This window comes from Zea mays, chromosome 3 (assembly GCF_902167145.1).
Source record: "Zea mays cultivar B73 chromosome 3, Zm-B73-REFERENCE-NAM-5.0, whole genome shotgun sequence".
Lineage (NCBI taxonomy): Eukaryota > Viridiplantae > Streptophyta > Magnoliopsida > Poales > Poaceae > Zea > Zea mays.
The window spans coordinates 33,229,138-33,246,685 of record NC_050098.1 but is presented as its reverse complement, the minus strand read 5'-3'; the positions used below and the strand labels follow the sequence as shown (position 1 = coordinate 33,246,685).

Below are 17,548 nucleotides of genomic sequence, written 5' to 3'. Positions count from 1 at the left end.
TGGTTTTACATGAAGAATGACCTAAATTAGAGGGGAGATGTGAAAGGCGTTATCCAACGTCCTATATGGTCACGCTTCGGCATTAGAAGACCATCCATCGCACTTGGAAATGAAGTGCAAGCGTGCAGAATTGCTTTCAACACCGTATGCACCTATATTGGCATAAGAGATTTAGTTCAAGAGCATATTGGTTATAAAGTATGGCCTCTTGCAAGCAAATGGGAAATGTCGAAGGAAGCCACCGCTGGCTCCAGCCAGGGTGGCTTGGTTTATCTTAAGTATACTTTTCAGTTTAGAAACCAATTTGATGAGCCAAATTATGATTGGCTAGACGCTATAGAGGCAACAAGTGATGAACTACTTGGAGCATACTCGAGGGCACAAGACGAAGCTATGACAGCTGCCTTTGGCGCTCGCGGCAAAAAGAGGTTGAATAGAGTGTTTGACGTTATTGGGTTCATTTACCCAGACTACTGCTATCTCGTCCAAAAGCAAGGGAGAAAAAGGAAATTCGATGCTTTGGCATCTATTGGTGCGTCGAAGACAAAGAAAATCAAGGTCTTGAGTCGTAGACCGAGGCGCATCGAGACAGCCGATGTGCCAAAGTTAATTGAAAGGGTGGAAACTACCCCTCTAGCCACAAAGACTGCTCCTGTTATGCCTATTGAAGCTATTGCAGACCCGGTCAGAGAGCCGGAATCGAAAAAGGTAGCAGAAAAGGTACCAGAACAGCCTAAGATGATGGTGACAGCGCTGCCGAAGCTGTCAGTTACTACAACAGGAACTCCAAGGAAAAGGAGGATGGCTAGTGTTTTGGACACTGTTTTAGAATCTGTGAAAACGTCGCCTCCTACTTCTGTCGAAGCTTCTGGCGGCAAAATTGAAGATGCCAGAGAGGTGGTCACTACCAGCACTTCTTATGCCCATGCTGAGGCGAGACCCTCGGAAACTATGCCAGAAAATCTTGTGAAAGAGAGCCTTCCAGAAAAACCCTCGGCACCTGCTCCCAAAGCACCTTCCAATAGTGATTTGAATTTTATTGTTCGACATGCTTCGGGAAAACAACTATTGGCAGAGCAAGTCGTCGAAACTGAACATTATGCTAAGGAGCTGAAGTACCCCCAGGGGTCCTTGGTATATGGAGGACATAACAACGATGATTTCCTCTACAGTCTACCTGACGGTAAGTGAAAGAGAAATAGGGTTAACCTTTTCCCATAATTAATTTTGGTGGTTGATTGTCAACACAAACATATGGACTAACTAATTTGCTCTAGAACTCATGTATTACAGGTGCAAAAGGTTCAACACAAACCAATAAAAGATTCAAGTTAGGGACTAAATTTGAAATGGAGCAAAGACTTGAGCGTGTTGTGGACTGGCGCACCGGACTGTCCGGTGCACCATGCCCGTACAAACCCAAAGCAGCCACTCTTGAGAAAACGCAGGCCCGCTCCGCTATAATTCACCAGACTGTCCGGTGTGCCAGCGGAGCAACGACTAACTCGCGCAACGGTCGACTCTCATAGGAGCTACAGTGAGCAACAGTGTCGCGCAGAAGTTATGTGAGCACCTAGAGGGGGTGAATAGGTGATCCTGTGAAATTCAACAACTAATAGCCAATAAAACTTCGTTAAGTGTTAGTATGGCTAAGTAGCGAGCTCTTGCGAATACACAAGTAATCACAGAAAAGCAATCACAAGAGACACGCGAGTTATCCCATGGTTCGGCCAAGTACAACACTTGCCTACTTCCACGTTGTGGCGTCCCAATGGACAAGGGTTGCACTCAACCCCTTTCAAGTGATCCAATGATCAACTTGAATTCTACGGTGTTCTTTTTCCTTATCTCTTTTCCCGTTCGCGAGGAATCTCCACAAGTTGGAGTCTCTCGCCCTTACAATAAAGATCACGGTGAAAGCACAAGAGTAAGGGTGGGAAGCAACACACATAAATCCGCAGCAATACGCACACACACAAGCCAAGACTTGAGCTTAAATGAAGCGCAACAAGTTCACCACTAGAACGGAGCTCAAATCACTAACAAAGTCAATCAAGTGCGCGGAGACGGAATGTGGAAGACTTAGAATGCTCAAAGTATGCTTGGGTTTCTCCTCCATGCGCCTAGGGGTCCCTTTTATAGCCCCAAGGCAGCTAGGAGCCGTTAGAGGCATTCTTGGAAGGCCAAAGTTGCCTTCTGTCGGGTGGCGCACCGTACAGTCCGGTGCACCACCGGACAGCCACTGTTCATGTCCGGTGTACGATTTCCTTCCATTCCTGGCGCAGCCGACCGTTGCAGCTTCGCGCTGGTTGGTGCACCGTACAGTCCGGTGCCCCCAGCCGACCGTTGGAGCGGGCCACGCGTCGCCCGCGTATTTGGCGGCCAACCGTTGCGCTGGCGGTCGTTGGCTCACCAGACAGTCCGGTGCACCACCGGACAGTCCGGTGAATTATAGTCGTACACCGCCGAAGTTTTCCCGAGAGCGGCCAGTTCACCGGAAGCCAGTCTGGCACACCGGACACTGTCCGGTGCACCACCGGACAGTCTGGTGCACCCAGACCGAGCAGCAGTTGGCTGTATACAACCAACTCTTTTCCAATCTTTTTTCTTCTGTTTCTATCACTTAGATACAATACATTATTACCCAAATCAATGTACTAAGTCTTAGAAACATACCTTCTTGTTGATTTGCACTTCATTCATCATTTGGCATATAATAACCCTCTCAATATGTGTTGGACACTTAATCACCAAAATATACTAGAAATGGCCCAAGGGCACATTTCCCTTTCAATCTCCCCCTTTTTGGTGATTTATGCCAACACATCAAAAAGCAACAAATAGAAGTGCAACATCAATGCAATTGATAACCTAAATAGTCTTTGACAAGATTTGACATATTTGGATCGTTCTTTGCCACCACTTGGTTTGTTTTTGCAAATCAAATTCATTTTCCTATCTCTAAGTCAAACACACTTGTTTGGGCACAAAGAGAGATAATCCAAGAGTAAAAATGATTAAGAGCCAAAAACTCCCCTTTTTTCCATAATCAAACATTCTCCCCACAAGAGACCAGATTTTGACAATAAGAGTATTTTGACAAATCAAAAGTTCTAACTCTACTATTTTCAAAATTCTCAAGTGGTAGTTAATCCATTTGCTTTGGCCTTAATTTCTCCCCCTTTGGCATTAAGCACCAAAACGGGATCATTATTGGCCCTTTAACCCCATTGCATCACCAAAATTGTTAATTAAGAGCAAAAAGGCAATAAGAGCATAGATATGAACTTGGAGTTAATACCGGAGTGCAGTGGAAGTCTTTGCATGGTCCAAGTTCACATTTCCCTTTCAATTCACCTTTGAGGCTACCTTAAGTAAACTCAACACAATTGTTAGTCTCAAAGGATCAAGTTGTAGCACTTCTTCCCCTAAATATGTGCATTACTCACACATGGACTTGTGAGGTCCGGGGATCCCTTGCACAACTTGAGCACCATCAATAAACAATAAATCTCATAAATGCATAAATTAACTTGATCAAGGGCATAAAACACATGTATGCTATAAATCAATCTAAGTTACGCGAATCTAAGACATTTAGCTCACTACGCAGCCTGCAAAAGGTTTTCTCATCTAAAGGCTTGGTAAAGATATCGGCTAGCTGGTTCTCGGTGCTAATATAGAACACTTCGATATCTCCCTTTTGCTGGTGGTCTCTCAAAAAGTGATGCCGGATGTCTATGTGCTTAGTGCGGCTGTGTTCAACAGGATTATTCGCCATGCGGATTGCACTCTCATTGTCACATAGGAGGGGGACTTTGCTCAGATTGTAGCCAAAGTCCCGGAGGGTTTGCCTCATCCAAAGTAGTTGCGCACAATACTGTCCTGCGGCAACGTACTCGGCCTCAGTGGTGGATAGGGCAACGGAAGTTTGTTTCTTTGAACTCCAAGACACCAGGGACCTTCCCAGGAATTGGCACGTCCCTGATGTACTCTTCCTATCAACCTTGCATCCAGCATAATCGGAGTCTGAATATCCAATTAAGTCAAAGGTAGACCCCTTTGGATACCAGATCCCGAAGCAAGGCGTAGCAACTAAATATCGAAGAATTCGCTTAACGGCCACAAGGTGACACTCCCTTGGGTCTGATTGAAATCTAGCACACATGCATACGCTTAGCATAATATCTGGTCTACTAGCACATAAATAAAGTAAAGACCCTATCATAGACCGGTATGCCTTTTGATCAACGGACTTACCTCCATTGTTGAGGTCGACATGTCCGTCGGTGTCCATTGGTGTCTTCGCGGGCTTGCCGTCCTTCATCCCGAACCGTTTGATCAAGTCTTGCGTGTACTTCATTTGGGAGATGAAGGTGCCGTCCTTGAGTTGCTTCACTTGGAACCCAAGGAAGTAGTTCAACTCTCCCATCATTGACATCTCAAATTTCTGTGTCATCACCCTGCTAAACTCCTCACAAGACTGTTGGTTAGTAGAACTAAATATTATGTCATCGACATAAATTTGACATACAAAGAGGTCACCATCACAAGTCTCAGTGAAAAGAGTTGGATTGGCTTTCCCAACCTTGAAAGCATTAGCAATTAGAAAATCTCTAAGGCATTCTGCTCTTGGGGCTTGCTTAAGTCCATAGAGCGCCTTAGAGAGCTTACACACATGGTCGGGGTACCGTTCTTCCTCAAAGCCAGGGGGTTGTTCCACATACACCTCCTCCTTGATTGGCCCATTGAGGAAAGCGCTCTTCACGTCCATTTGAAACAACCTGAAAGAGTGGTGAGAGGCATAGGCTAACAATATTCTAATGGACTCTAGCCTAGCCACAGGAGCAAAAGTCTCCTCAAAATCCAAACCTGTGACTTGGGCATAACCTTTTGCCACAAGTCGAGCCTTGTTACATGTCACCACCCCATGCTCGTCTTGCTTGTTGTGGAACACCTACTTGGTTCCCACAACATTTTGCTTGGGACATGGCACTAGGGTCCAAACTTCATTTCGCTTGAAGTTGTTGAGCTCTTCCTGCATGGCTAACACCCAGTCCGGATCTTGCAAGGCCTCTTCTACCCTGAAAGGCTCAATGGAAGAGACAAACGAGTAATGCTCACAAAAATTAGCTAATCGTGAACTAGTAGTTACTTCCTCGCTTATGTCACCCAGAATCTGATCGACGGGGTGATTCCTTTGAATTGTTGCTCGGACTTGAGTTGGAGGGGCCAGTGGTACTTCTTCCTCCACAACTTGGTCTTCTTGTGCTCCCCCTTGATCACACGCCTCTTCTTGATGAACCTGTTCATCATTTTCAGTTGGGGGATGCACCATCGTTGAGGAAGAGGGTTCATCTTGCTCTTGTTGTTCCTGTGGTCGCACATCTCCAATCGCCATGGTGCGAATTGCGTCCGTTGGAACATCATCCTCATCTACATCATCAAGATCAACTTGCTCTCTTGGAGAGCCATTAGTTTCATCAAATACAACGTCGCTAGAGATTTCAACCAAACCCGATGATTTGTTGAAGACTCTATACGCCTTTGTATTTGAGTCATAACCTAGCAAAAACCCTTCTACAGCTTTGGGAGCAAATTTAGAATTTCTACCTTTCTTCACTAGAATATAACATTTACTCCCAAATACACGAAAGTATGAAATGTTGGGTATGTTACCAGTCAGAAGTTCATACGAGGTCTTCTTGAGGAGGCGGTGAAGGTAGAGCCGGTTTATGGCATGGCAAGCTGTGTTCACAGCTTCCGACCAAAATCGCTTGGGCGTCTTGTATTCTCCAAGCATCGTCCTTGCCATGTCTATGAGTGTCTTGTTCTTCCTCTCTACCACACCGTTTTGCTGTGGTGTGTAGGGAGCGGAGAACTCATGCTTGATTCCTTCCTCCTCAAGGTACTCCTCCATTCGAAGATTCTTGAACTCGGACCCATTGTCGCTCCTTATCTTTTTCACCTTGAGCTCAAATTCATTTTGAGCTCTTTTTAGAAAGCGCTTTAGGGTCCCTTGGGTTTCTGTTTTATCCTGCAAAAAGAATACCCAAGTGAAGCGGGAAAAATCATCAACAATAACAAGACCATACTTACTTCCCCCGATGCTAAGGTAGGCGACGGGTCCGAAGAGGTCCATATGAAGTAGCTCCAGAGGTCTTGATGTGGTCATCACATTCTTGTTGTGATGAGTACTTCCCACCTGTTTACCTGCTTGACAAGCTGCACAAGGTCTATCTTTTTCAAAACATACATTTGTTAGTCCTAACACATGCTCTCCCTTTAGAAGTTTGTGAAGGTTCTTCATCCCAACATGTGCTAGACGGCGATGCCACAGCTAGCCCATACTAGTCTTAGCGATTAAGCATGCATCTAGATCGGCCTCCTCTTTCAAAAAATCAACTAAGTAGAGTTTGCCATCTAGTACACCCTTAAATGCTAATGAACCATCACACCATTTAAAGACAGATACATAAACATTTGTAAACAAACAATTGTATCCCATGTGGCACAATTGACTAACATACAAGAGATTATAGCCTAGCGACTCTACTAAAAATACATTAGAAATAGAGTGCTCATTTGTGATGGCAATCTTGCCCAAGCCTTTGACCTTGCCTTCGTTTCCATCTCCATAGATAATCGTGTCTTGGGAGTCCTTGTTCTTGACGTAGGAGGTGAACATCTTCTTCTCCCTGTCATGTGGTTTGTGCATCCGCTGTCGATAATCCAGCTTGAGCCCCCGGATGCATAAACCTGCAAGACAATTTAGGCTTAGGTTTTAGGTACCCAACTCTTGTTGGGTCCTACAAGGTTAGTCACAATATCCTTTGGGACCCAAATGCAAGTCTTGTCTCCCTTGCATTTGGCCCCCAACTTCCTAGCAACCACTTTCTTATTTTTACATGAAAGTACAAAATCAGTGTTGCAGGCATGAGAAACAGTAGCAGATTCATTATGCATTTTCCTAGGCACATGATGAATAGCATTTTCCTTCCTAGGCCTACTTCTACCATGCACAAAAGTAGAACTTGAAGCAATCATAGCATGTGAATCATAAGCATCATAATTCCTATTATGGTGAGCATTCCTAGAAAATTTTCTATCATAAATGAATGCATGATTCCTTTGAATGCTACTAGCCATAGGTGCCTTCCCTTTCTCCTTGTTGAGAATGGGAGCCCTTTAGCTTGTTAAGTTCTTGGCTTCCTTTCGAAAGCCAAGCCCATCCTTAATTGAGGGGTGTCTACCAATCGTGTAGGCATCCCTTGCAAATTTTAACTTATCAAAGTCACTTTTGCAAGTCTTAAGTTGAGCATTAAGACTTGCCACTTCATCATTCAATTTTGTAATAGCAATGAGATGTTCATTACAAGCATTAACATCAAAGTCCTTACATCTATTACAAATTACAACATGTTCTACACATGGACTAGATTTATTAGCTACTTCTAGTTTAGTATTTAAATCATCATTCAAAGTCTTTAAACTAGAGATAGATTCATTGCAAGTACATAACTCAGAAGATAGTAATTCATTCCTCTTAATTTCTAAGGCAAGAGACTTTTGAACACTAATAAATTTGTCGTGTTCCTCATACAAAATGTCCTCTTGCCTCTCTAGTAGTCTATCTTTTTCATTTAAAGCATCAATCAACTCATTAATTTTATCTACTTTTGATCTATCTAAACCCTTAAATAATTCAGTATAGTCTACTTCATCATCACTAGATTCATCATCGCTTGAAGTACTATACTTAGGAGTTTCACGAACGCTTACCTTTTTCTCCTTTGCCATGAGGCAGGTGTGGCGTTCGTTGGGGAAGAGAGAGGACTTGTTGAAGGCTGAGGCAACGAGTCCTTTGTCGTCGGACTCGGAAGATGAGTAGTCCGAGTCCCATTCCTTTCCGATGTGTGCCTCGCCCTTTGCCTTCCTATAGCTCTTTTTCTTCTCTTTCCTTCCGCCATTTCCTTGTTCTTGGTCACTAGAGTTATCGGGACAATTTGCTATAAAATGACCAGTCTTACCGCACTTGAAGCAGGAGCGCTTTCCCTTTGCTTTGTTCTTGTTAGGGTACTCCTTGCGTCCTTTCAATGCGGTCTTGAAGCGCTTTATGATTAGGGCCATCTCGTCCTCGTTTAGCCCGACCGCCTCAACTTGTGCCACCTTGCTAGGTAGCGCCTCCCTGCTGCTTGTTGCTTTGAGAGCAATGGGTTGAGGCTCGTAGACGTGTAGAGGGCCATTGAGAGCATCATCAACGTATCACACTTCCTTCACCATCATCCGCCCGCTCACAAACTTCCCAAGAATCTCCTCAGGAGTCATCTTTGTGTACCTGGGATTTTCACGGATGAGGTTCACAAGATGAGGATCAATAACAGTGAAAGACCTGAGCATAAGTCGGACGACGTTGTGGTCCATCCATCTCGTGCTTCCATAGCTCCTGATCTTGTTGACCAGGGTCTTGAGCTTGTTGTACGTTTGTGTTGGCTCCTCTCCCCTGATCATGGCAAACCTTCCTAGCTCGCCTTCCACCAACTCCATTTTGGTGATCATGGTGGCGTCGTTCCCCTCATGTGATATCTTGAGGGTGTCCCATAATTGCTTGGCGTTGTCCAAGCCGCTCACCTTGTTGTATTCATCCCTGCATAATGATGCTAACAAAACAGTGGTAGCTTGTGCATTCTTATGAATTTGTTCGTTAATGAATACAGGGTTATCCGTACTATCAAATTGCATTCCATTCTCAACTATCTCCCAAATACTAGGATGGAGAGAGAAAAGGTGACTACACATTTTGTGACTCCAAAAAGCGTAGTCCTCTCCATCAAAGTGTGGAGGTTTACCAAGAGGAATAGAGAGCAAATGGGCATTGGAACTATATGGAATACAAGAATAATCAAATGAAAAATTTGAGTTAACCGTTTCTTTTTCTCGTCGTAGTCGTTGTCTCTTGGGGAAGAAGAAGACTCGTCGCTGTCGTAGTAGATGACCTTCTTGATGCGCCTCTTCTTCTTCCCATCCTTCTTCTTATGACTTGAGCCAGAGTCAGTGGGCTTGTCGTCCCTTGGCTCGTTGAGGAAGGACTCCTTCTCCTTGTCGTTGACCACCATCCCCTTTCCCTTAGGATCCATCTCTTTGGGCGATTAGTCCCTTTCGTGAAGAGAACGGCTCTGATACCAATTGTGAGAACCTAGAGGGGGGTGAATAGGTGATCCTGTAAAATTCAACAACTAATAGCCAATAAAACTTCGTTAAGTGTTAGTATGGCTAAGTAGCGAGCTCTTGCAAATACACAAGTAATCACAGAAAAGCAATCACAAGAGACATGTGAGTTATCCCGTGGTTCGGCCAAGTACAACACTTGCCTACTTCCACGTTGTGGCGTCCCAATGGACGAGGGTTGCACTCAACCCCTTTCAAGTGATCCAATGATCAACTTGAATACCACGGTGTTCTTTTTCCTTATCTCTTTTCCCGTTCGCGAGGAATCTCCACAAGTTGGAGTCTCTCGCCCTTACAATAAAGATCACGGTGAAAGCACAAGAGTAAGGGTGGGAAGCAACACACACAAATCCGCAGCAATACGCACACACACAAGCCAAGACTTGAGCTCAAATGAAGTGCAACAAGTTCACCACTAGAACGGAGCTCAAATCACTAACAAAGTCAATCAAGTGCGCGGAGACGGAATGTGGAAGACTTAGAATGCTCAAAGTATGCTTGGGTTTCTCCTCCATGCGCCTAGGGGTCCCTTTTATAGCCCCAAGGCAGCTAGGAGCTGTTAGAAGCATTCTTGGAAGGCCAAAGTTGCCTTCTGTCGGGTGGCGCACCGGACTGTCCGGTGCACCACCGGATAGCCACTGTTCATGTCTGGTGCGCGATTTCCTTCCATTCCTGGCGCAACCGACCGTTGCAGCTTCGCGCTGGTTGGCACACCGGACACTGTCCGGTGCGCCCAGCCGACTGTTGGAGTGGGCCACGCGTCGCCCACGTATTTGGCGGCCGACCGTTGCGCTGGCGGCCGTTGGCCCACCGGACAGTCCGGTGAATTATAGTTGTACACCGCCGAAGTTTTCCCGAGAGTGGCCAGTTCGCCGGAAGCCAGTCTGGCACACCGGACACTGTCCGGTGCACCCAGACCGAGCAGCAGTTGGCTGTATACAACCAACTCTTTTCCAATCCTTTTTCTTCTGTTTCTATCACTTAGATACAATACATTAGTACCCAAATCAATGAACTAAGTCTTAGAAACATACCTTCTTGTTGATTTGCACTTCATTCATCATTTGGCATAATAACCCTCTCAATATGTGTTGGACACTTAATCACCAAAATATACTAGAAATGGCCCAAGGTCACATTTCCCTTTCAAGTTAGAGCAGCGAAGTCAGAGGGGCACCGGACTATCCGGTGCCGCAAGAAGACAAAGTTCCAACGGTCGCCCGAGCTTCGAACCCTAACGGTTGGGTGATGTGGCGGCGCACCGGACACTGAACAGTGTTTGTCCGGTGGCGCACCGGACTGTCCGGTGTGCCCATCGATAGCAGCCTCCCCAATGGCTACCTTTGTGGTTGAGGGCTATAAATACCCCCCAACCACCACAACTTCAAGCATCCAAGTTTTCTGAAGATCACATTCAATACAAGAGCTCTAGCATTCACTCCAAGACACAATACAAAAGATCAAATCCTCTTCGAGTCCCAAATTCACTTCAAACACTTAGTGGCTTGTGAGAGAGAGATTTTTGTGTTCATTTGAGTTCTTGTCGCTTGGATTGCCTTTCTTCTTTTCCCATTCTTATTCTCAAGTGCTTTGTAAGCGAGGCAAGAGACACCAAGTGTGTGGTGGTCCTTGCGGGGTCTTAGTGACCCGTGAGATTAAGGAAGAAGGCTCACTCGGTCTAAGTGACCGTTTGAGAGAGGGAAAGGGTTGGAATAGACCCGGTCTTTGTGACCTCCTCGACGGGGACTAGGTTCTTTGGAACCGAACCTGTGTAAAACAAATCACCGTGTTCACTCGCCTTATTTCTTGGTTGATTTGTTTTCCCTCTCTTTGCGACTTGAGTTTAACTCTAACGCTAACCCCCGACCTTAGTGCGTGTTTAAGTTTATAAATTTCAGGTTTTGCCTATTCACCCCCCTCTAAGCGACTTTCAATTGGTGTCATAGCCTAGTGCTTCATTAGAGTCTAACAACTCGAAGTAATGTTGGGAGATCACGCCAAGAGGGAGATAATGACCGGCGACAAGTCCGCAAGCTCGGGGAGGACTCTCTCAAGGGAGTCCGGCAACAAACACAAAGAGGAATCCTCTTCCTCCATCAAGTCACATAAGAAAGGTGACAAGAAGAAGAAGATGAAGAAGGTTATTGTATGTGGAGTGATAAAATGAGGCATCATCTAACCTCACTCCATCAAAGCATATGGGACATAGTTGAATTTATAGTGCAGGTACCACAAGTGGGGGACAAGGATTACGACTCGGACGAGGCCGCCCAAATTAGGCACTTTAACTCCCAAGCCACATCTATACTCCTCGCCTCCTTGTGTCGAGAGGAGTATAACAAGGTGCATGGGTTAAAGAGCGCCAAAGAAATTTGGGACGTCCTCAAAACGGCACACGAAGGGGACGAGGTGACCAAGATCACCAAGCAGAAGACGATCGAGGGGGAGCTCGGTCGTTTCGTCCTCAACAAAGGAGAAGAGCCGCAATCCATGTACAACCGGCTTAAGACAATGGTCAACCAAGTGCGCAACCTCGGGAGCACCAAGTGGGATGACCATGAAATGGTCAAGGTTATTCTTAGATCACTTGTTTTTCGTAATCCCACTCAAGTGAAACTAATCCGTGGAGACCCTAGATATAAACAGATGTCTCCCGAGGAAGTTATTGGCAAGTTTGTGAGCTTTGAACTTATGATCAAAGACTCCAAACACATTGTCAACTTGGAGCAAGGCGCCACCTCTACACCTGAGGTGCAACCCGTCACATTCAAAGCAACGGAAGAGAAGAAAGAAGAGTCTACATCAAGTAGGCTTTCAATCGACGCCTCCAAGCTCGACAACGAGGAGATGGCACTCATCATCAAGAGCTTTCACCAAATCCTCAAGCAAAGGAGGGGGAAGAACTACAAATCCCACTCCAAGAAGGTGTACTACCGGTGTGGTAAGTCTGATCACTTTATTGCTAAATGTCCTTTATCTAGTGAAAGTGACAGGGACGACGACAAGAAGGGGAAGAAGAAGGAGAAGAAGAGGTACTATAAGAAGAAGGGCGGTGATGCCCACATATGTCGGGAATGGGACTCCGATGAGAGCTCCACTGACTCCTCCTCCAACGAGGACGCCACCAACATCGTTGTCAACAAGGGGCTCCTCTTCCCCAACGTCGGCTACAAGTGTCTCATGGCTAAGGACGGCAAGAAAAAGAAGGTACAATCTAGAGCCACCCCCAAATATACACCATCTAGTGATGAGGGTAGCTCTAGTGATAGTGAAGATAATTTAATGTCTCTTATTGCCAACCTTAGCATGGATCAAAAGAATAAATTGAATGAATTAATAGAAGGCATTAATGATAAGGATGAACTCTTGGATAGCCAAGAGGACTTCCTTATTAAAGAAAACAAAAAGTTTGTTAAATTGAAAAATGCCTATGCTCAGGAAGTAGAGAAATGTGAAAACTTATCTAAGGAGCTTAGCATTTGTCATGATTCAATTTCTAGCCTTAGAAGTGAAAATGCTAGCTTAGTTTCTAAGGTTAAAGATTTGAAGTTTTGCAATGATTCTATTTCTTGTCTTAGAGATGAGAATGCTAGATTAAAATCTAAGATAGAAGAATTAAATACTTGCAAACCCTCTACATCTATTGTTGATCATGTTTCCATTTGCACTAGATGTAGAGATGTTAATATTAAAGTATTGATGGTCACATTGCCATGATTAAACAACAAAATGATCATATAGCTAAATTAACTACTAAAATTAATGAGCATGAACTTGAAAATGAAAAGTTTAAGTTCGCTAGAAGCATGCTCTATAATGGGAGACGCCCTGGCATTAAGGATGGCATTGGTTTCCAATAGGGGAGCAATGTCAAGCTTAATGCCCCTAAGAAATTGTCTAATTTTGTTAAGGGTAAAGATCTCATGGCTCAGGATAGTGAAGGCTACATTTTATATCGTGCTAACTATCCTGAGCACAAAATTAGGAAGAATCATGCTAGAAAACCTCATACTATTTCTCACCATGCTTTTATGTATAAAAATGAGGCTTCTAACTCAAGGCATACCACTCATGTTAAAATACCTAGAAAGAAAATTCATGTTGCACCAAATGAACATAATGTTTCTTTTAAGACTTTTGATGCATCATATTTTTTAACTAACAAATCAGGCAAAGTAGTTGCCAAATATGTTGGGGGCAAACACAAGAGCTTCAAAACTTGTGTTTGGGTACCCAAGGTGCTTGTTTCTAATGTGAAAGGACCCAAGACCGTTTGGGTACCTAAGAACAAGGCCTAAATTTATTTTGTAGGTTTATGCATCTGGTGGTTCAAGTTGGATAATCAATGGGTGCACAAACCACATGACAGGGGAGAAAAGAATGTTCTCCTCCCAGAGGCGGACATACAGGGGGGCAAAGTAGGCCATGGCCCCCTGAAATTTTGAAACTACTTATATGTATAATATAGTTTACTGTAAAAGTGTATAAATAATAAAATGTATGATGGGCCAAAATAAACTGAGTCTTTAGGCCCGTTAGCTAACTGCATTTGAGGCCTGAGTTTGAGCATTTGAGGGATCGAGGCCTGTTAGCTTTGCCGTGGTTTTCTAGGAGAAGCCGCCGCTCAGTTTGCCGTGGTTTTCTAGCCTCTAGGAGAAGCCGCCGCCGCCACTGCTGTCCGTCACTCTAGCTGTCGGGCATCGGGCCGTCGGCTGCTGTCCCCAACCCGTCCACGGTCCGCTTGCTGTTCCTGGCCGCTGGCCCAGACGTCCACGGCTGTCGGCAAGCAAGCACCGTCCACCTCATGTTCGGCTGTTCCTAGCCGCTGTCTGCCTGGCTCGGTGCCTCGGTGCACGTTCTGAAGAATAGAAGAAGGCAAGAAGCTAATTAGCCAAGACCCAAGAAGCGAGCAGGCAAGCAGCCACGAAGACGAAGGTAAGCACTTAGGCACTTAGCAGTTAGCACTAAACAGACAAGCGTATAAGTAGATTTGCAATCTTGTATGACTAATAAATGGATTAGATAAATTTATAAGTAGCTGATATGTTGATGATTATTACTCCTCTTTGTTTAGATAAATGAGGAGATTTTTTCAACCACTTTCAAGGGGGTCCGCAATTGGTGGTCAGGATAATAATAATGTCAATGATGTGCCAATCGCGCAAACAAGAATTTCAGATCAGTCAAATGTTGGAAGGGCATTTAATCCAGATGAAATAGTTGCAGATCCAGCATTAAGAAGACAAATTGATGAGTATAATATAAATGTACAAGATGAAGTAAGAAGGTCATATATTTTGAAAGGTCCATGCCAACCAAAAGGTTTAGATTTTCCTCGCAAACAATATGGCCAGAGATCAAGACATTTTCAAGAACAATGGTATGAAAATTATGATTGGTTGGAGTACAGTGAGTCAAAGGATGCATCCTATTGCTTTTATTGCTTTCTTTTTAAGCAACTAGCAAAGGGTGATAAATACGAAGCTTTCACCAAAGTTGGGTACAATAATTGGAAAGATGCGGTTGTAAAGTTTAAAGCTCATGTGGGTGGTGTTAATAGTATCCACAACAATGCTAGATTGCATTTTGATGATTTTAGTAATCAAAGACAAAGCATAGATTCTGTCATGTCCAGTGCTACTCGTGAGGCTGAAGAGCTATATAAAATCAGATTGACTTGTTCATTACATTGTACAAGATTTCTTTTAATGCAAGGCTTAGCTTTTCGTGGTCATGATGAGTCAGCTAGTTCCTTAAATAGGGGGAATTTTCAAGAGTTAGTTTATTGGGTGAATGCTAAAATTAAAGAAGTGATGAATGCTTTTGATCGTGCTCCAAGAAATTGCATTATGACATCTCCACATGTTCAGAAAGATCTTACAAAAAGTTGCGCTCAAGAGATTATAGAGAAGATCATGGGAGAAATAGAAGATAGAAACTTCTCTATTCTTATTGATGAATCACGTGATATTTCTGTTAAAGAACAAATGGTGTTGATATTGAGGTAAATGTGTTTGCAATATAAGTGATATTAGGCTTATTAGCTATCTATATTTTGTTGCATGAGTAACTAACTTTTAACTTTTTGTAATGTAGATATGTGAACAATGAAGGCCATGTGGTGGAACGGTTCCTTGCCATCAAGCATGTCAAGGATACTACATCAGATGCTTTGAAGGAAGCTCTTTTGGCCCTTCTGGATCATCATGGCTTATCTATATCCAAGATTAGAGGACAAGGATATGATGGTGCATCAAATATGAGAGGTGAATTTAACGGCTTGCAAAAAAAGATTATGGATCTTAGTCCACATGCTTATTATGTTCATTGTTTTGCACATCAACTACAACTTGTGGTAGTTTCTGTTGCTAGTAGTGCTTGTTGTCAATCCGTTCATGACTTTTTTGAGTACATTCAATTAATTGTAAGCACCACAAGCTCATCTTGCAAGAGAAGGGGTGCCCTAAGGGAAAAAGAACATGAGAGTATTGTAGAAAAACTTGAAAGAGGTGAATTTATTACTGGAAAGGGTCTTCATCAAGCAACCAATCTTGCTAGACCCGGTGACACAAGATGGAGTTCACATTATTTAACCTTGCTTCGTTTAGAAACAATGTGGGAGTCAGTATTGCATGTTCTTGCTATTGTCCATGAAGATGGTCGTGTACCAACACAAGCAGCAGGGTTGATAGAAAAAATGGAGAGTTTCAAATTTGCTTTCATTCTAAAATTGATGTTGAAAGTGCTTGCAATCACAAATGAGCTCTCTCAAATGTTGCAAAGGAAGAGTGTTGATATTGTTCTTGCCATGGAGTTACTTGATGTTGTTAAAGCCCGAATCGCTATGATGAGGACAGATAATGGTTGGGAGTCATTTTTTGAAGATGTGAAGGAATTTTGTGCTAATAAGGGTATTCCTGTGGTAGACATGGATGCAGAAGTACCTATTAGAGGTCGATCAAGGCGAGATGGATTCACAGTCACAAATCTTCACTACTACCGCACCGAGATATTTTTTGTTATTCTTGATAAAATCAATACAGAGTTGTGTCATCGGTTCAGTGAAGTTTCAAGTGAGTTGCTAGTTGGTTTTGCTTTCCTTGATCCAAAGAAGTCATTTTCTATGTTCAATTTGGAGAAGCTTGTTAAGCTTGCTAAGTTATATGATCAAGATTTCACAGTTGTTGATCGTGCAATGTTAAGAGAGCAACTCGAGACATATATTGTTCATGTGAGAAGGCATGCTGCTTTTAGTACTTGTGAAGATATCGCATCTCTTTCTATTAAGATGGTTCAGGCTGGAAAGCATGTTGTGTTTCCTTTAGTCTACAAGCTAATTTAGTTGGCCCTATTATTACCTGTGTCAACGGCAAGTGTTGAAAGAACATTTTTAGCTATGAATATAATTAAGAGAGAATTGTGTAACAAGATTGAAGATGATTGGTTGAATGATTTAATTGTTTGCTACACTGAGAAAGAGATCTTCAAATCCGTTGATGATGAGCTTATTATTCGACGATTTCAACGTCTCAAAACTAGAAGGATGCAATTGCCTCGGTCAACAAGAACTTAACGGTATGTTTGCTTTTTTTATTTATATGGTTTTTTCTTTGAATTTTGTATCATGTATTGATATAAAACTTGAATTTTATGCGACAGTAGTTGTTTACGGTATGGCTTGATTTTATCATGTGATTTTTTGGCCCACCCTGAATTCTTGTCCTGCGTCCGCCACTGTCTCCTCCTATGAGAAAAATGAAGATCCCCAACGAGCTATCACATTTGGGGATGGAAATCAAGGTTTGGTCAAAGGTTTGGGTAAAATTGCTATATCACCTGACCATTCTATTTTCAATGTTTTTCTTGTAGATTCTTTAGACTACAACTTGCTTTCTGTTTCTCAATTATGTAAAATGGGCTACAACTGTCTATTCACTGATATAGGTGTTACTGTCTTCAGAAGAAGTGATGATTCAATAGCATTTAAGGGAGTGTTAGAAGGTCAGCTATATTTGGTTGATTTTAATGAAAACAAAGCCGAACTTAACACTTGCTTAATTGCTAAGACTAATATGGGTTGGCTCTGGCATCGCCGACTAGCCCATGTTGGAATGAAGAATATTCATAGCTTCTAAAGGGAGAGCACATTTTAGGACTAACGAATGTTTATTTTGAGAAAGGCAGGATTTGTAGCGCATGCCAAGCAGGAAAGCATGTTGGATTTATTTGGCCCGATAGCTTACATAAGAACATCATGACTACTAACAGGCCGCTCGAGCTACTCCACATGGATTTATTTGGCCCGATAGCTTACATAAGC

At 43.4% G+C, this 17,548-nt stretch overlaps 1 protein-coding gene across 1 annotated transcript; it reads left to right on the top strand.

Annotated features, from left to right (window-relative positions):
- Window positions 1-13,830: 13,830 nt before the first annotated feature.
- Window positions 13,831-16,879, top strand: LOC103649931 (zinc finger MYM-type protein 1-like). Its single transcript, XM_023302116.2, has 2 exons — window positions 13,831-14,163; window positions 14,303-16,879. The coding sequence occupies exon 2, from the start codon at window positions 15,488-15,490 to the stop codon at window positions 16,568-16,570; it is 1,083 nt and encodes a 360-aa protein (XP_023157884.2). The 5' UTR covers window positions 13,831-14,163; window positions 14,303-15,487; the 3' UTR covers window positions 16,571-16,879.
- The last annotated feature ends 669 nt before the right edge of the window (window positions 16,880-17,548 follow it).